Source organism: Balaenoptera borealis (assembly GCF_965194805.1).
Source record: "Balaenoptera borealis genome assembly, chromosome: 13".
NCBI lineage: Eukaryota > Metazoa > Chordata > Mammalia > Artiodactyla > Balaenopteridae > Balaenoptera > Balaenoptera borealis.
Genome location: NC_138870.1, coordinates 34,284,790 through 34,305,574, shown reverse-complemented (window position 1 = coordinate 34,305,574; position 20,785 = coordinate 34,284,790). Strand labels below are relative to the sequence as shown.

General features: G+C 36.9%; 1 protein-coding gene across 1 annotated transcript in view; it reads right to left on the bottom strand.

Moving 5' to 3' along the window:
* PDZRN4 (PDZ domain containing ring finger 4) overlaps positions 1–20,398 on the bottom strand; it is a 389,260-nt gene extending 368,862 nt beyond the window's left edge. The window contains exons 1-3 of the mRNA XM_082349351.1: positions 18,499–20,398; positions 15,772–15,858; positions 13,774–13,881 (exon numbers count right to left, since the gene is read on the bottom strand). Coding sequence (XP_082205477.1) covers positions 13,774–13,881; positions 15,772–15,858; positions 18,499–19,662 — 1,359 coding nt within the window. The 5' untranslated portion in view covers positions 19,663–20,398. The remainder of the gene's footprint in view (positions 1–13,773; positions 13,882–15,771; positions 15,859–18,498) is intronic.
* Positions 20,399–20,785: the final 387 nt, after the last annotated feature.

Sequence of the window (20,785 nt, the reverse complement as noted above, 5' to 3'; positions counted from 1 at the left end):
GTATATATGTATAATACACACACATATATATACTTTTTCAGATTCTTCTCCATTATAGGTTATTACAAGATACTGAATATAGTTCCCTGTGCTATACAGTAGGTCCTTGTTGTTTATTTCATATATAGTAGCGTGTATATGTTAATCCCAGATTCCCAATTTATCCTGCCCCCCCGTTCCCCTTTGGTAACCATAAGTTTGTTTTCTATGCCTGTAAGTCTATTTCTGTTTTGTAAATAAGTTCATTTGTATCATTTTTTAAGATTCCACATATAAGTGATGTCATAGGATATTTGTCTTTCTCTGCCTGACCTTCTTCACTTAGTATGATAACCTCTAGGTCCATCCATGTTGCTGCAAATGGCATTATTTCATCCTTTTTTTGGCCAAGTAATATTCCATTGTTTGTCTGTATGTGAGTGTGTGTGTATATATACATGTATACATATATACCACATCTTTATTCATTCATCTGTCGATGGACATCATTTAGGTTGCTTCCATGTCTTGGCTACCATAAACAGTGCTGCTATGAACATTGGGGTGCATGTATCTTTTTGAATTAGAGCTTTTGTCTTTTCCAGATATATGCCCTGGAGTGGGATTGCTGGATCATATGGTAGTTCTATTTTAGTTTTTTAAGGAACCTCCATACTGTTTTCCATAGTGGCTGTACCAATTTACATTCCCACCAACAGTGTAGGAGGGTTCCATTTCTTCACACCCTCTCCAGCATTTATTATTTGTAGACTTTTTAATGATGGCCATTCTGACCAGGGCGAGGTGGTACTTCATTGTAGTTTTGATTTGCATTTCTCTAATAATTAGCGACGTTAAGCATCTTTTCATGTGCCTGTTGGCCATCTGTGTGTCTCCTTTGGAGAACTGTCTATTTAGGTCTACTGGCCATTTTTTTATTGGGTTTTTGTTTTTTTTTGATATTGAGCTATATATTAAGCTCTTGTCAGTCACATCATTTGCAAATATTTTCTCCCATTCCATTGTTTGTCTTTTCATTTTGTTTATGGTTTCCTTTGTTGTGCAAAACGATGCCCAGCCTTTACTTAAAAGAGACTAATTTGCTCATTTTAAAGTGTTGATCTGAGTGGCAGAGACCTGCTGGGATATTATCCAGGGACAGAGGTTGTGGGTGCCATCTTTCTGCTCTCCTTCTGCCTCACTAAAGCCGGCAGTTGCCATCTTTTTTTCTTTTCTTTTCGAGCAGGTGCCATCTTTATACTGAAGACAGCGGGAGCCATCTTTTTTTTTTTTCTTTTTTTCAGAGGGTGCCATTTTTGTACTGTCCTTCTGAAACACTCCAGGGTGCCAGTAACTCCTGAAGGAAAGCTTCTGCACATGTTTGGTGCCCTAGTTTTTATATCAGGTAACCTAGTTTTGGTGGCTATCATCCAGAGAACACCTCTTGATTGCCTGGCTCTAGAGACCGGGGGAGCCTTGTGTTCCTGGGTCCCATGGGACTGTAACAATTGGAGAGACAGTTCTTGGCAAGCTGCCATTCCCAGGGCACTGCACAGATAGCAGACAGAAACATGCCTAGTCTTTCTGAGAAAGAGGCCTAGTTGTGCATCCAGAAGTTTGGCCTGTGAGGCAGGCTTCTGGTTTGGCACACTTAAAGGGGCCAACGGAGATGCTGTCAGGGAACTGATGCTGTGGATATAATCTTTGCACTCTCCCTCTGCTTCATTCCAGATCACTGGTATCTTCCAGAAAGGGGCTTATATACTTGTATGGTGTCTTGATTTTTGCTGCTGCCAGATGACACCTATACATCACCTGAATCTGATGGCCAGGAGAGTTTACACTTGTCTTCCAACAGGACTGTATATATTTGTGTAGTCTCAAAACTGCTGCCTGAGGGTCTGGCTTCCAATCAGCCTGAATCTAGGTGATGACTGAGAGCCTCCCCTTTGGGACAATAACTGGTCTTGGCACACCCATAACACTGGGAGCTATTAAAAATAAAATAGGATGCTTGGACAATCACAAAGGTTTGGGAGACAGCCAAGAGCTAGGGCAAAGTTGAACACTAAGGTTATCTACACAAGGCCAACACTTCAAAAATGAGAGAGGTGGCTGTTTCATCTAATGCATAGAAACCAACACAGAGAATCAAGCAAAGTGAAGAAAGAGAGAATGAAAGAATAAGATAAAACCTCAAAAAAAACTCTTAATGAAACAGACATAAGTAACTTACTAGATAAAGAGTTCAAAGTAATGATCATAAAGACACTTAGCAAACTTGGGAGCAGAGTGGATGGAACATGGTGAAAAATTCACAAAAAGATAAAAAAATAGAAAATACAAGTACTAAAAAGAACTGAAGAATACCATAAGTGAACTGAAAAATACACTAGAATGGTTCAACAGCAGACTAGATAAAGCAGAAGAAAAAAATCAATGAACTTGAATACAAGACAAAGACACTCACCCAATCAGAGGGGCAAAAAGAAAAAAGAATGAAAGAAAGTGAAGATAGTTTAAGGGACCTATGGGACAACAGCAAGTGAAATGACATTTGCATTATAAGAGTCCCAGGAAGAGAAGAGAGAGAAAGGAGCAGAACACTTATTGGATGAAATCATGGCTGAAAACTTCCTTAACCTGGTGAAGAAGCAGACATCCAGATCCAGGAAACCCAGATGGTACCAAATAAGATGAACCCCAACAGACTTACACCAAGAAACATTATAATTAAAAATGTCAAAGGTTAAGGACAACCAGAGAATCTTAAAAGCAGCAAGAGAAAGACAATTTGTTACACACACAAGACAATCAGCAGATTTTTCTGCAGAAACTTTGCAGGCCAGAAGGGAGTCACATGATATATTAAAAGTGCTGAAAGAAAAAATACTTCAAACCAAGAATACTCCACCCAACAAAATTATCAATCAGAATTAAAGGAGAAATAAATAGCTTTACAGACAAGCAAAAGCTATATGAGTTCATCACCATTAAACTGGCATTACAGGAAATGTTAAAGTGACTTCTTTAAACTGAAAAAAAAAAGGTGTTAATTAGTAACAAAAAAAATATGAAAATATAAATCTCACTGGTAAAGGTAAATATATAGTAAAGATAGTGAATTAATCACTTATAAAACTAGTAGTAAGGTTAAAAGACAAAGTACTAAAAATAACTATAATTATCTATGATAATTTGTTAAGGAATTCACCAGAGAAAAAGATGTAAGATGTGACATCAAAAATATAAAACATGGGTGGGGGGAGTGTAAAAATATAGAACTTTAGAATGCATTCAAACTCAAGTTTTTATCAACTTAAAATAAACTGTTGTAAATATAAATTGTTATATTTAACCTTCATGGTAACCACAAAGGAAAAAGCTATTGTAAATTTACAAAAGATAATTAGAAAGGAATCTAAGTATACCACTAAAGAAAGTCATCAAACCACAAAGGAAGAGAGCAAGAGAAGAAAAAAGGAACAGAGGAACTACAAAACAGCCAGAAAACAATTAACAAAATGGAAATAAGTACATAACTATCAATAATTACTTTAAATGTAAATGAACTAGATTCTCCAATCAAAGACATAGAGTGGTTAAATGAATAAAAAAACAAGACTCACCCTGTGATTAAACCATAATGGAAAAGAATATGAAAATGAACATATATATATATATATATATATTTATATATATATATTTATATATATATATATATATATAAAACTGAATCACTTTGCTGTGCAGTAGAAATTAATATAACTTTGTAAATCAACTATACTTCAATAAAATAAATTTTAAAAAAAGACTCATCTGTATCCTTCCTACAAGAGACTCACTTCACATTTAAGGACACACAAACTGAAACTGAAGGAATGGAAAAAGATATTCTATGCAAATGGAAACCAAAAGAAAGCTAAGGTAGCTATACTTATATCAGACAAAATATACTTTAATATAAAAGACAAAGAAAGGCATTACATAATGATATAGGGGTCAATCACACAAAGAGGATTAAATATTTGTAAATATTTATGCACCCAACATAGAAACATCTAAATATATAAAGCAAATATTAACAAACCTAAAGGAAGAAAATAATAATAGGTGACTTTAATACCCCACTTACAACAATGGATAGATCATCCAGACAGAAAATCAATAAGGAAACATTGGCCTTAAGTGGCACATTAGATCAGATGAACTTAACAGATCTACACAGAACAGTATATCCAAAAGCAGCAGAATAGCCATTCTCTCAAGTGCACATGGAACATTCTCCAGGATAGATCACATTGGGCCACACAACAAGTCTTAACTAATTTAAGAAGACTGAAATCACATCAAGGATCTTTTCTGACCAAAATGGTATTGAAGTAGAAACCAATTAAAAGAAAACTAGAAATTTCACAAATATGTGTAAATTACAAAACAAGCTACTGACCAACCAATGGGTCAACAAAGAAATCAAAAGAGAAATTAAAAAAAAATATCTTGAGGCAAATGAAAATGGAAATACAACATACCAAAACTTATGGGATGCAGCAAAAGAAGTTTTAAAAATAAAGGTCATAGCAATAAATGCCCATCTCAAGAAAGAATAAATATCCTAAGTAGACAACCTAACTTTACAACTCAAGAAACTAGAAAAAGGACAAAATTTAGCAGAAGGAAAGAAATAACAAAAATCAGAGCAGAAATAAATAAAATAGAGAGCAAAAAGACAATATAAAATATCAATGAAACAAAGAATTAGTTCTTGAAAAGTTAAAATTGAGAAGACTCAAATATATAAAGTCAGAAATGAAAGAGGTGACATTACAACTGATACCACAGAAAAACAAAGTATTATAAGGGACTACTATGAACAATTATATACCAACAAACTGGATAACCTAGAAGTCATGGATAAATTCCTAGAAATACAACCATCCAAGACTGAATCACAAAGAAATGGAGCATCTGAACAGACCGATTACCAGTAAGGAGATTAAATCAGTAATCAAAAACCTCCCAACAAACAAAAGTCCAGGACCAGGTTGCTTCACTGGTGAATTCTAACCAACGTTCAAAGGAAAATTAATACTAATTTTTCTCAAACTCTTCCAAAAAACAGAAGTGGAGGGAACACTTCTAAACTCATTTCATGAGGACAACATTGTCCTGATACTAAAACCAGACAAAGACACCAAAAGAAAGAAAAATTATAGGCTAATATCCCTGATAAACACAGATCTAAAAATCCTCAACAAAATATTTGCAAACTGAATTCAACAATACATTAAAAGGATCATACACCATAATCAAGTGGGACTTAATTCCAGAGGTGCAAGGATGATTCAGTATCCACAAGTCAATCAATGTGGTAAACCACTTTAACAAAATGAAGGATAAAAGCATATGATCAGCTCAGTAAATGCAGAAAAAGCATTTGACAAAATGTAACATTCATTTATGATAAAAGCTCTCAAGCAAGTAGGTACAGAGGGAACCTACCTCAACATAATAAATATCACATATGACAATTCCACAACTAATGGCATATTCAATGGTAAAAAGAAGAAAGCTTTTCTTCTAAGATCAGGAACAAGACAAGGATGCCCACTCTCACCACTTGTACAACATAGTATTGGAAGATTTAATCAGACAGCAATCAGACAGAAAATTAAATAAAAAGCATGCAAGTTGGAAAGGAAAATGTAAACTCTCACTATATTCAGATGACATAATTTTATACAGTGATCTTTTGGTATCCATGTGGAATTGGTTCTAGGATCCAGCCCTCACCAAAATCTGTGAATGCTCAAGTCCCATATATAAAATGGCATGGTATTTTCATGTAAACTATGTACATTCTCCCATATAATTTAAATCATCTCTAGATTACTTACAATACCTAGTACAATGTAAATGCTATGTAAATAATTCTAAGTATGATGTAAATGCTATGTAAATAGTTGTGGGTACATGACAAATTTAAGTTTTGCTTTTTGGAACTTTCCTTTTTTTTTTTTTTTTTTTAATTTGCAATCCATGGTTGAATCTGCAGATACAGAACTGGTGTATACAGACAGTCAATTGTATGTAGAAAATTCTAAAGACACCACCAAAAATTGTTAGAACTAATAAATAAATTCAGTAAAGTTACAGGATATAAAATCAATACACAGAAATCAGTTGCATTTCTACACAGTATTAATGAACTATCTGAAAGACAAATGAAGAAAACAATCCTGTTTACAATTGCATCAAAAAGAATAAAATACCTAGAAATAAATTTAACTGAAGAAGTGAAAGGCCTGTACACTGAAAACTATAAGCCATTGAGGAAAGAAATTGAAGAACACAAATAAATGGAAAGGTATTCTGTGCTCATGGATTGGGAGAATTACTGTTGTTAAAATGTCCATACTACCCAAAGCAATCTACAGATTCAAATGGCATTTTTCAGAGAAAAAGAAAAATCAATCCTAAAATTTGTATGGAATCACAAAAGACCTCAAATAGCCAAAGTAATCTTAAGTGATCTTAACCTTTGCTTGAGCAAAGGTGAAGACATCACACTCTCTGATTAAAAACTCTATTACAAAGCTATAGTAATCAAAACAGTACGGTACTGATATTAAAAAACAGTCACATTGATTAACAGAACAGAAAGCCCAGAAATAAACTCATGCATATATAATCAATTAATATACAACAAAGGAGCCAAGAATATACAATGGGAAAAGGACAGTCTCTTCAGTAAATTGTTCTGGGAAAACTGGACAGCCACATGCAAAAGAATAAAATTGGACCACTATCTTACACTATACACAAAGATTAATGCAAAATGGATTAAAGACTTGAATGTAAAATCTTAAACCATAAAACTCCAAGAAGAAAACATAGGCAATATGGTTCTTGATGCTGGTCTTGGCAACAAATTTTTTGGGATTTGACACCAAAAGCAAAGGGAACAAAAGCGAAAATAAACAAGTGGGAATACATCAAATTAAAAAGCTTCTGCACAGCAAAGGAGAAAAAGCAAAAAGGCAACATACTGAATGGGAGAAAATATTTGCAAATCATATACTTGATAAGGGGTTAATATCCAAAACATATATAGAATGCCTACAACTCAGCTAAAAATCAGACAATCTGATTAAAATATGGGCAGAGGCAGTAAACACATTTTTTTTTTACAAAGAAGACATACAGATAGCCAACAAGTACATGAAAAGATGCTCAACATCACTAAACAACAGGGAAATGTAAATCAAAACCACAATGAGATATCACCTCACATCTGTTAGAATAACTATTATCAAAAAGATAAGAGATAACAAATGTTGGAAAAAAGGTAGAGGAAAGTGAACCCTTGTGCACTATTGATGGGAATGTAAATGGTGCAGTCACTATGAAAAACATTATGAAGGTTCCTCAAAAAATTAAAAATACAACTACCATATGATCCAACAATTCCACTTCTGGGTATTTATCCAAAGAAAATAAAAACACTAATTCAAAAAGATGTATGCACCCCCATGTTTACTGTAGCATTATTTACAATGGCCAAGATATATAAACAACCTATATGTCCATGGATATATGAATGGATAAAGAAACTGTGAGATATATATATATATATCAGCTAAGTGAAATAAGTCAGACAGAGAAAAACAGATACAATAGGATCTAACTGATATGCAGAATCTGAAAAAAAAAACCTCATAGATACAGAGAACAGATTGTTCAGTGGTTCTCAAAGCTGGGGGTGAGGGGTAGAGGAAATGGGTGAAGGGAGTCTAAAGGTACAAACTTCCAGTTATAAAATAAATACATCATGGGGATGTAATGTACAGCATGGTGACTATAGTTAATAATACTGTGTTGCACATTCGAAAGCTGCTAAGAGAGTAGATCTTATAACTTTTCATCACAGGAAAAAATTCTATAACTGTATGGTGACGATTTCAACTAGACTTACTGTGGTGATCATTTTACAATATATACAAAATATCAAATCACTGTGTTATATACCTGAAACTAATATAATGTTGTATGTCAATTATACCTAATAAAAATCACCTAAATAAAAATAAATGTTATAAGTGCTCTGTTGAGGATTTTTGTAGCAGGAAACAAAAGGGGAAATGGGAGCCACAGTTAGACCTTCTGACAGGGACATCACATGTAGTTATGTAGTGTGTAAACTGCATAGTCATATGTGGTGACCCTGTTTACTTTCTCAGAAGCTTAGTACTCAAAAAAAAAGAAATCAAAGTTCATATCTTATAAATTTAAAACAGATATATCAGTGCATAACACACTAAATCTCAAGGTTTTAAAGACCTTTCCAGCCTTTCTTTTGTAAGCTAAAATAAAACTACATTTTAAACAAAACTGTATTTATCAATAATGGAAACTCAGTGGAGTGGCAAAATACTATGAATAACTGGATAGAAAATTTGAGGGACTAGCTATTGTTACCCTCATAGTTATAGGCACAAACCTGGGAATAAGAAAAATTGAGAAACCTTCGTGAGATAACCCAGTTCAAATTCAAGGCCAAGACCCAAGTTCAAGGCCTGCACCTCCTCCTGAAACCACAATGCTATGTTACATCCACAGATTCTACTCTTTTATTAGCCCCTTATCATGATGTCTCAAAATGAAATGAAGTACTTGTAGGAGAACAGGAAAACTAGAATAAATCCATAATGTCATTCCACTCAGACAAGATGGTGATGTCCATTTACGTTCATAACAATTGAAAGAGTAGTTTCACATAAATGCCTACCTTGCCTTGTATAGACAGAAAACAGGACCTCTACACCACGGGCTACTTGAGAGCAGAGAATGAGTCTTATTTCCACAACACAGGGTATGCCAGCTGACACACATAGGCAGTTAGTAAAATACTTGTTGAATGACTGAATTAAATCATAAGTGTAATGTTTTCTCCCACAGCCCTTTCTGCATCTGAGGTCCATATGAGTGTGTGAAATGTACAACTTAAAACTTTCTACATTTACTCATTCAAACTGTGGTGCCTATGGAAATGGGAATGACTGAAAGCTGGAGAGAGTGATCTGAATTCTCCAAAAAAGAAAAATACAACTCCCCTTCCTCTCCCTGCATTGTCTATCTGCTTTGGAGAGCAAACTACTTGCATAAGCTGAATGAGACACATCAGGCTCTGATAGCGGGTTCCAAGAATCTGCCCTGTGCCAGGCACTATGTGCACACAATAAGTATGAATGGCATAGAAACTGAGGGACAGCTGGCTTATTCAAGGCCACACATTTTAAAAGGCAGGACAGGAATTCCAGCCAGATCTCCTTGATTTCAGAATTCATGCTCTTATTGCACCTCAGTACTTTTCAAGATACATTAAATTATACAATTTATATAATGATAATCATGTATTACAAATGTAATCATGATTACAAAACTCATTACAATGTACTTCTTTACTTGCATTAACAGGATTGCTTTATTTCTTTCCTAATTCTTTCAGACAATCAGTCAATGTTATTTGAACAGTTAAAATACACTTTAAAGATGTGTGAGGATGATAATATTTTATTGACAAATTCAGTGATATGTTTGAATTAAATAGCAATTTGTCAAAAATTCTAATTGCCCACCAGATTACAAGTGACCTACAAAACTTGTAAATGCTTCTAATGCATAAACAAATCAGCATGGCTGCTTTATGAAGTGGTAAATTACACTGTGCCATCAGGCACATACAGGGGTGCCACATTGAAGAACTGATTCAAAAGCATTCCTGAATGTTTAGCTCTGATCTGCGTTTAACTTTCCTGTGTTAATAGCTACAACAAAACTATGCAGAGTCTTGGGCAAATAAACATGATAACCACCAAAGATTTTCACTTTAGTGGAGGAGAAAGTAGTGACAGAGAATGCAGAATGTCTACCATTACAGAACTAAAATAAATTGTAGTTGGCAGTCTGGAATAGTTAAGACGGTCTTGTAGAGACATTTGTAAAGTTCTTTCTGCTAGTACTAAACTCAGCACTTTCTAGAAAGTGCTACACTGACATTATTCCATGTGGGAATTGTTTCTAAAGTAAATGGAAATGTCTTGTGTGTTGCATTTCATAATGAATTTCAAACTAAATGAATAGAAGAGGTTTTAATATATACACTAAAGAAAACTCTGCTTTCTGCTCCAAACTGTTCTTCTCAAAGACTTCACAGCACTCCACCCCGACTCCCTGGTCTCCAGAAGCTGAAAGAAGGACGGACTTTCCTGTCACAGTCACAGGGCATTGGTAGGAACTCGGGAAGGGGGTTGGGGGAGGGAGAAGAAAATGTGAACAAAGAGCCATGAATGACTATCCCCCCCTCTATTCACTTTCTCACTTAGGGGTTATAGTTGTGTAGCCCACTATCAGCATCACAGAAATAATAATAGAGGAATAGTTGCTGATGGCAGCAGTGAACTTTGACTCTCAACTCCCTCCCACGTACCCCTCAGGCATCGTAACATGATGATAAGGATTGTAATGGTATTGCCTGCATAGAATTGTGCCAAAGCCTCTGATAGTATCAAGGATCTTCTGTGGTCCTTTGAGCCTTGAAAGGGTGAAAAACAGCTTGTAAAAGATGCTTTTATTCAGATGTACACTCTGGTGAATTCCTGGTCTATGTGAACTTCTGTGATGTTTCAAAATGTCTTTAACAACATCTTCTGTCTTTTCAGTCTCCGGTGATACTTTGACACCTAATGTAACTGAAATAATCACAACTGATGTCTTTTCTGAATCTACACATGTAAATATTTTAACAAATGTGGACGTGTAAACATCTAGAAACTGGTAAACATGACTGCTCATGGAGACTGGCTCCAAAAATAAATTTGCCTTGTATTATATGAAAAATATGACATGGCTTTACCTCATGACTATGATTTTTTTCTTTTATAATTCTTGAATTCAGCTTCAGTAGAATGTGCAATACTAAAAAGCAATACTTTTGGAGTTTTTGTCTTCTGTCAAATTTTAACAAAATTGTTATAGCTAATATTTTTATTAGGATTAGTAAAATTTCTTTAAGTATTAGTAGAACCAAACTTTTAACATATCTATTTCCTCCTTCAAATGAATGATTTACAAAAATTTATTTTATAAATTTATTTCATAAACCTGTTGTAATGAGTGCTTTAAGCAATTAACTACACAAAATATTTTTAGTATATCTTGACTTAAGTAAAAAATAAATTATCAAACAGTTTCTATTTTTTATTTAAGTTACATATCACTGAATTCAAGGCATTTAGTAATGTGTCAGACTGTGGGAGTTAAGTCATATGGGTAGTTCATAATATAGGAACTATTTGTGTACTTTATTCTACAAACAAATTTATTTGTTGCACTAGTTTTAAATCAGCATGGCCATTTGAAATTCAAAAATTGAAAAAAAAAAAAAAAACAGTCCATCAAATTAATTCACTAAACAAATCACTGAGAACAAAAAAACGGAAAAGAAATTCCTCTAATATAAAATCTGTTTTTCTGTCTCTGCACATTTTAAATTAATCAATATATTTCTTATTAGTTTCCCATTATTATAAACTCTATAAAGTTGACTGGTACCATAATGGCAGATGAACTAAAATAATTGACAAGAATCAAATATTTCTTACTTTAATTGGTACATAGGGATATCTTACACATATATATGCATAAGAACAAGCATGCTTATTTATATATGTATATGAAATAAGGTCACACAAATATCTTTCACTTTAAAAAAGTTGATGGCATCACTGAGCAACTAAATATGAGAGATTTATTTCTAATAATCTTCCCTGCAAAATATTTCATGCTGTTTACCAGACAACATTCCAGAAATATGTATACCACCTAACTCATTTCTTAACTGCAAATGTGGTCACATGAATCCATTACAGAACTATAATAAAAATATGCATAATACCAATTTACCCTGGCATAAAGGATGCATTGATAAATCTCTATCATAGAGGCAAGTTTCAAGCTCTTGTCATTAGCAGCTAATATATGCACATCAAGGTGAAATAATAATACTGCAGCTGGTTATAAATTATAATTTAGATTTCCATGATTGATCTCTTTTCTCTTTATCTTATATTATTTAAATAAGGTTATTTTGACATATATTTGTAACAGTATTAGATATAAAGATGCACTTGATTAATTAACCATAGTTTTTATAAAAGTGCATCTATACATTAACAAAACCAGTAAATTTTTAACAAATATGCTATATCACAATATAAAAGACAAATTCTTCTTCCTCCTTTTCCATGCAACATTAATGAAGCATACATAACATTGTTACCTAGCTGGAATAAATTATTTTTAAATCACCAGTATGTGTTTCTGTTATGAGTATATGTGAGTGTGTGTGCTAGCTGAATATACATATCCAGTTCCATCAGCCCTTCTAATAGTAGCATATGTAGGCATTTGTTTTCCATTTAACTGGAAAAACCAAAATGCTAGCAATAAGGCAGAAAGTAAAAAGAACAATTTTTTGTTTAAGTTATCTTGTCCTTTATATCATACTGCACAAACATGAGTAGAAACAGAAAAATTCTAACTTTAGAAACTGTAGCATGTAAATGCTTCCACCAGGCAAATTGTCACAACAAACTGGATAGCATCAGTGAAAGCAGCTCCATACTTTCTTGGCTACAAAACTGGAAAGAGAAAACCTTGATACAAGAGACCTCTTCAGTTAAAAACCACAGTTTTTCAGCCAAAGGCGACTCTTCTCTCTTCCCCAAAGTGTCTAATCAGCTAATTTCTAAATGTTATGAGTCAACAACAAACTATAGGCTCTTCTCTACTCTTTACTCTCATCCTAGGTCAAATTATTTGAAACTCAATTTTTTTAATGCACAAATGATAAATGAACATCTAAAACTTTATTCAAAGTTTAATAAAGAAAAAGTCTCCATCCAGATAGTTTATATAGACATTCAGAAAGATAGTGCAAATGATTATATAACCTAGAAAAAACAGAATTTTTCCAAAAGAATAGTGGAGTCAAGTATACCTTCCCAATTTCTACTTATGCCTTTACTAATACATTGGAAGTAACTCCACTGACAAAACTAACCTAATTTTCAGTTACGCCAAATAATACTATCTCAACCAGTTAAAATTTCAAAAGAGCTGAGGTGGTAAATGACAGTGACCCAAAATTCTATTATCACAGCTCAAGTTTCACTAACTTGTGAGTATTTACTTTGTCAACCCTAAATACAAACAATTCAGCCACAATGTACATTAGAGAAAATGAAGAGTTCCCACCAAGTTTTTGCAATAGCTGCTTCTTTTTTTTTTTTCATGTAAAAGATACATGAACAAGATAACCATATTAAACTAAGAAATGGTAAAAAGAGAATGTATAAGTAATTCTACATATAACATACTAATTACAAGTTTAAAGATAGTAATATTTACTTGTCAAAATGTTCTTCAGCAGAGATTTATTATCCTTTTTTGAGATGTTATAACAAATCAATCCCTTAATAATCACACAATTATCTTTATAATTCATGGGGAGAGGCAATTTATTAAAATGGAGATATTCATTAACACATTTGGAAACTTTGGGTGATTCATTCTTCTATTCCAATATCTAATAATTAAAACAGGTTAGTTACACACTCTAGTTAGATACACACTCTAATAAGTACCACACCAAGGAAAAGCAATAAGTTTGGAAATTTTAAATGTCCAAATATTTCTTCCACAGATCCTATTTGTGCTTTATTATTGTCTTACCTCAATGATTTTGTCATGAATCTCCAAGCCATCTGCTCTATCAGCAGGTCCATTTTCCAAAATCTTTGAAACATAAATTCCTTCCATTGGTGTTTCTTCTTGATTATCCTTTAAAAAATAAAACCTTTAGCAGTAAGAAAGATGTAAACAAAATTTTAAGTTGGATAAAAAACAATTTAGTAAATGTAACATTGCCAAGCCTCTCTAAACATGCAATTCTCTTTCTTAGCTGGAGATTTGGTACTGAATTTTAACTTACTTAACACCAAATAGTCATTAATCAAGATGACAGCTTTAATGAATGAACATCTTTGACAAGATTATCTAGTTACCTCATGTTTTTCAGTATACATAAAAGCTATGGGGAAAGGGCATGAACAAGGTGATAACAATGGGCTTCTAAGTACTATTTATAAAACATCTCATGTATAAAGAGGTATAGCAATTAAAAAGGGCTATAAGTTAAAGAAAACAAAAAGCATATCCACCCTAACTCTATAATTGGTTTGAAATGTGGTCATAGTTCTGAAAATATAACTTAGCCTCACGATGTAACAGATTTGGAAATATAGCTCTGACTGTATCTATTCACAGGGGAGACTGGGAGCTTACTCAAGTGTAAAATCCCAAAAGATCAACTCCAAATTGTAGGAGAACCCATTCAAAGCTAATCTTTACACAGTTCCAGGTACAATGAGACTAATGATTAATTAAACCTCAAACGCATAGCCAATATCATACATATAGGACATTTTAGCAAGTCACAGAAAACCAATTACCCTGAAAAACTTATTTAGGGAAAATGTCCAACATTCTATGATAATACACTGTATAATTTTAAATGTCATTTCGCTTTATAGCAAGTTAAACAAAATTATTTCTCCTTAATCAGCCTTCTTTAACATGAATTTTAAGAGGCTCTTAAAAGTGTCTAGTGTCATCTAAATGTCAAACACCCTACTAGCATTTATAAAAATATTCCTTAGGGGAAAAGAAAACAAAAACGATATGCTGAAAAGACTTTTATCTTTTCATAATAAATGGCAACTCTTCTAGAAACAGAATACAGCAGTCATTAGTTGCTAGGTTTTCGAAATGCTAAATACAAAGAGGAAATATGTCATTGCCATCCTGGCCTGAACACAGCATATGTCCAACAACGCTCAGACAGTTTCTGTGGCCAACATCTGCAATGCAGGATGCCAAACTTTCATGGCAGCTGATTGAAAAATGAAAGAACATGATTTTTTAAAAACTTCACCACCTTTCCTAGTTAGGATGAAAATTAAGTTGATGTACTATTTGAAGGATATGAAAGAACATTGCAACTACAGTATTTGGTATAAGTTTATTAACTCATGCATTTTGAAAACAATTGACATCAATGTAGAAAAAAATTATTCATTCAATTTAATAAAAAATTTGATTTGGGGAGCCAAAAATATATCAAATCAACTATCTTTTTTAGACATGGTATTACCTATGTAATTGTGAAAACAATTATCCCTCATTTCAACTTATTTTAACTCTTCATTCATTCACTCAAGATATTTTATAAACTGTCTGGCCTGTGTTAGCATCTGAAAACTGACCAATTTGACATAATAAACAAGAGGTACAAGCAAGCAATACACCTGTCTAAGATTATCAAGTAGAAATTGCCTATATGTGTTACTGTGAAATAGGTTTATTTAAGAAATTTGCCAACAGGGCTGTGTGATGTAGGTAAAATGTGAAATGTACTCTTTTTTTTTTTTTTTTTTTAAAGTAGCAAAGTTTGTTAGCTGTTGTTTTGTTTTATTTTTCTCAAAAAAATTCTCGGTTTGTTCTGGAATATTTATACTGGAACATTTGCATTTTGATGACAAGCACTATTTTAAAGATTAAACCTTCTTTTTTTTGTTTGTTTTTGTTTTTTTACTTAAAATCCACAAATGAAAGCTAAGTCTTCTATTATTTTAAGCAAAGAGTGAGTTATGCATTAACAGGGTGGGTTACCTGATTTGGTCGACCTCCTATAATATTGAATCCCAAAGTGTCATTTTCTCTTTCTAACACAATAGTGAATGGCTTATGTTCTCCATCCTAGAAGAAAAAGGGATAAAATAACTGACTAGTTAAAAAATATTAAAGAAAAACAATGCTACAATAAAGGTGTTTTGTAACTGTAAATAAATTGATTTGAAAAAGAGAAAACCTTAAAATCTTAAAATTAAGGATGGCTGAATTTGGGAAGTTAATTTCTTCCTGAATTTACTTTGAAAGTATGTATTTGAAGGAACAAGCATGCATGTGAGAAAAATAACTATTTTCAAAAATGACTAAATGGCTTTGCATGTTTATACATGCAGCTTTTATCCTAACTCAGCATCTGATTCTGACTCCACTGTAACTTAAACAGATTTCTGATTCAACGATGCAGGTATCCTTATTTTTTCCCTCCATTACAGATGAGTAAAATAAATTGTTAAAGAATCTAAGAATTATTTTATGTAATAATTTCACTTTGGAAAATCTTAAGGGATGTAAATAATAGTGAGCTATTTATAAATTTATTTCAACATTAATATTCACATTGCTGCTGAAATACAGGATTTTGTAGGTTACAGTAATCGTAATTTTAAACGGTATTTTCATTTGGTTTTGCATAATTTCTGCAGAATTTTAAAAAGAGGATTTATGCTAACTAAATCAGAATGTACTGCTTTCCTGATGGCCAAATAACAGTTAAACAAGCAGGAATTATATCTACAAACCTGCTTGTTAAAAAAGACCAATTTAGGGCTTCCCTGGTGGCGCAGTGGTTGAGAATCTGCCTGCCAATGCAGGGGACACGGGTTCGAGCCCTGGTCTGGGAGGATCCCACGTGCCGCAGAGCGACTGGGCCCGTGGGCCACAATTACTGAGCCTGCGCGTCTGGAGCCTGTGCTCCGCAACAAGAGAGGCCGCGATAGTGAGAGGCCCGCGCACCGCGATGAAGAGCGGCCCCCGCTTGCCGCAACTAGAGAAAAGCCCTCGCACAGAAACGAAGACCCAACGCAGCCATAAATAAATAAATAAATAAATTTAAAATTGAAAAAAAAAAAAAAGACCAATTTAAACATACGATGTAATAGTGCAAGGCTATATGAATTTTATTCATGGTTATTCATATTATTGACTATCCTAGGAAATTACATATTTGGCAATTACTTCAGAATGATAAATTTCCATAAACACCATCATCACCACCTTTTCCCAGGAACTTTTCCCAGGCAGTGTGCACAGCAGCCCCTGCTGGTAGTGGGAAAACATTTCTGAGCAGCTCGGAGAAGCCTTTTGGGAAGCAGCCTGCAGATCATGGCCAGTTTTGCCTCACTTCTCAGAACCACAGCTTGACTTCTTGACTTGTTGCATGGACTTCTCTGTCATATAATCTAGCCTTGCTCCTTTCCACCAACCATTGCTTCCCCAAGACCTTGAACCCTGAACTGGTATTACAGACCATATTTCTGTGCTTCTCTCTGGTCCTCCCATTTTGTAAATTTACCTGGATGTAAATATGAGAGAGAAAGAATCATAGAGAGCATCGAAACTTTTAATAAGCGTGTGCTTCCGCTTATCAGAGTAGAAACAGTTCAGCCCCTCACACTTCAATTATCCTTTTTAGGTTCAAGGCCAGAAGCGTCTAAATTCGGTGCCTGAGTTGGAGGTAACGCAAAGCAGTTCCAAATGGGCATCACCCTGGGTTGCTCCTCCCCAGGAGGTTGGGGAATGAAAACAGCTCCTTGAACGGAGTGTAAGTTGTGCTAAATCCCTGCTCACCATGGCAGCGGCCAACAATGTCAAACACTGTGCAGAAGTCCTTCAGAAGAAAAGGAACATCTTTATAAACAAGCCTCTTGTCACGAGCCGCTGCAAAGAGGCTTGTTTATTCGGTCAGAAAGCGGGCAGTCCAGGAACACAGTTCAGGGCCAGCAGCCTCGACAAAGAAGGGAAACATCCCGGGAGCTCACACGGCTAGTCTGAGCGCAGATAGATGTGAGCTCTAACACTAGGTTCCCCAAGTCTCATACTCACCCACTCACGTTCCACTAATAATGAAATCTGGAAGTACTTAAGGACTATTTAGGGAAGGTCAGGGTGATGAAAAGAACCCTGCAGGTCTAAGAAATCCCATCTCTTAATTTCTTAACTCCAAGTTATCCTGGTTTCCCATATCCCTGAGTCCCTGTGGTGAGTACAAAGTGGCTGATATGGGTGGTTTGGTAGGGAAACTAAGTCATGCAGAGCTAAAGGTGTGGGAATGACACGCCCCGGGGTGCTAGCCAGCGGGAGAGGGGAGGCAGGGTAGGAGAGGTCCTCGCTACCTGGCTTTCCTTCTCTAACTGGCTTCAGGCCGAGGCCGAAGGTACAAAAACTACGCAGAGAGGGTAGGCAGGAGAGTGAAAGATGGGAAGCAACGGTCTGGGTGGGAAAAGGAGTTTTCCTAATTCCTCCTTCTCCGCCGAAAAGTTGGAATTTAATCTGTTTAACTCTTTTCCAATCCCAATATAAGAGGAAAGGGGACAATCCTTGTAAACTGCAATACTAATACACTCGAAGGATGATCAGGGCGGTGGATGCTTCTTCCTACCACATAAAGAAGGATGTCACCTTGCGAAGGAATTCTGAAGCGCCGGAAAGAACCGTTCCCCTTTCCACCCCGATCGACCCTTCCCCGGGTGCCAATCCCTCAGCGCTTACCCGGCCGCGGCCGCCGCCCGGGTCCCTGGCGAAGTTGCGGACGTGAGCCATGTACTGGGTGAACTTCTCCTGGTACCTGCGGGCCGTGAGCTGCACCTCCCCCTGCAGCGCCCAGAGCTGCGCCAGCAGCGCCTTCTCGCGCCGCCTCCAGGCCAGGACTTGAGGCCCTGGCGCCCGCCCGCTCCCGCCACGGACTCCCGGCGTCCCGCCGCGGCGGACCCCGGGCGCTGAGCCGCAGCACCCCCGCGCGGACGCGTCCCCGCCGCCCCGGCCGCCCGGCCCGGAGACGCAGCCCCGGCGGCGGCGGCGGCGGCGGCGGGCAGGGCCGAAGTCGCAGCGCTCGACGTGCGCCGCCAGCTCGCGCAGCCCGACAGAGTGGCCGCAGCCGCGGGCGCGGTAGTCGCACTGGGTGCGCAGCTTCTGGACGAGGCTGCGCAGAGGCAGCACCCGGTACAGATCGCCCGGCGCCAGGGGCTGGCACTGCAGCGGGCACCGGCGCCGCCGCGCCGCCCAGGGCAGCAGGCAGCGGGCGCAGAAGACGTGCCCGCACGGCGTGCACAGGGGCTCCTCCAGCACCTGACCGCACAGCCTGCACTGGAAATCCGGGTCCACCGCTTCGGCGAAGCGCTCCAGGGCAAAGCCCATGGTAGGGATGGGGGAGAAGGGGGAGCGAAAGAGGAGTCCACTTTCTCCGAACCCCTTGTCCCCCCACGAACTACCCCAGGGACAGTGCACCCGCTGCGGTGGCTCGTCGGAGGGGAGGAGAAGGGTGAGGGGTTGTGATCTCAGAGTTTGTTTGGCTTGAAGTTTTCTGGCTCCGACTAGGTCCCCTGACTCTGCCGTATTGACACGAATAGACGCCACCTCCAGTGGCCTCCCTCCCCCCCAACCACCCTCCCCCCACCCCACTCCCAACCTGCCCACTCCTTCGCTGCTCTGCAATTTATGTTCTTTCAAATTTTGTCTGCGGAGAGCTGAGGCCAGCTTACAGTGGTCCTTTGGAAAGCTGTGTGCCCGTTTGCCTGAACAGTGAAATTCAAGCAGTCCTTGGGCAGAGCTGGTAATGGGCACAGCGCGGGTGTTGAGAAACAACACAACTCCACCAGAATGAAAGCTCCCTCCGGAAGGCAGGATGTTTTGTTCGGTTTTTCGCCGAATCGTCATCGTCCCCGCACTCAGTCGTTCTTCAATAAACGTGTTTGAAATCGATGCACTTCTGTTCTTTCCAATCAACTACAAAATCATCAGCTAAGTGGCTGCGACCGAAGGAAATCACTGTGAGGTATCTCCAGAGCCAGGCTTCTCAAATCACGATCCAGAAATCGGGTGAGTGTAAGCGAGGCGGGATAATGACTGACAGCAAAGCCCGGGAAAAGGCCAGGTGCTCGCCTTAGGACACCACCCTCTTAGGGAGAACTTGAACCGCCCTTCAAGGTCTCCTATGTCGGGAGGACGCTGGGATTCTGTTACCTGGCAGTCTGGCTTCAGGTTCAATCGCCACACCATCCGTCTTCTACTTCCACAGGCATTTTACCACTGGGAATGGGAATGTGATCATTTGGGCACCTGGAAAGGAGAATTAAAGGAAAGGATGATGAAAGAAAGAAGTGAAATAATAGCAATAAAATAATGAACCGCTTCCCTCTATTTGTCTTGAATATACAATTTAGGTCAAACTGCCCCTCCCTCCAGTTTGACTCTTCAAAGTGTGTAGCAGCCAGGCCTTACAGAAAACATGCAGTAAGGGAACCCTCCAAGCCCTCCGGCCCCAGCTTCCTTCACCATCTTCTGAACCTTAGGAATGCAAAGCAACCCTATGGCTGGGCTACACACCACTTATTGCCATTATCCTGAAGCTACTTCCACATAACTTAGGATGAGCTTCCTAAATTAGTCATTGATGATTTCTCATTGTTCCCAGAAAATCAAGTACTTTGGTGTAGTGCCAAAATGTATCAGTTGAAACACATGAAAGAGGCTCCAGACTTTTTTCTTTAAATCCCTGGCACTAACTGAAGAATTAGCAAACGCTAATAGTAGAGGCTAATAAGAATCTTCTGAGCCTTTTTTCTGTTTGAAAGAGGAGATTTCATTAGAGTAGTTATAGCAAGTGAGGATCCTGGGGTGGCTTGCCAAATATTTGATATGTTTTTAAACTTGCTTCAAAATAAAAAGCTATATTTCATATTTTATACATACAGATATATGATAAAGTAACGTTTGCCACAGTGCTCTACATTTCACCCTCCCCTTTGGCCAACTAAATAAACAATAAATTCCTGAATAA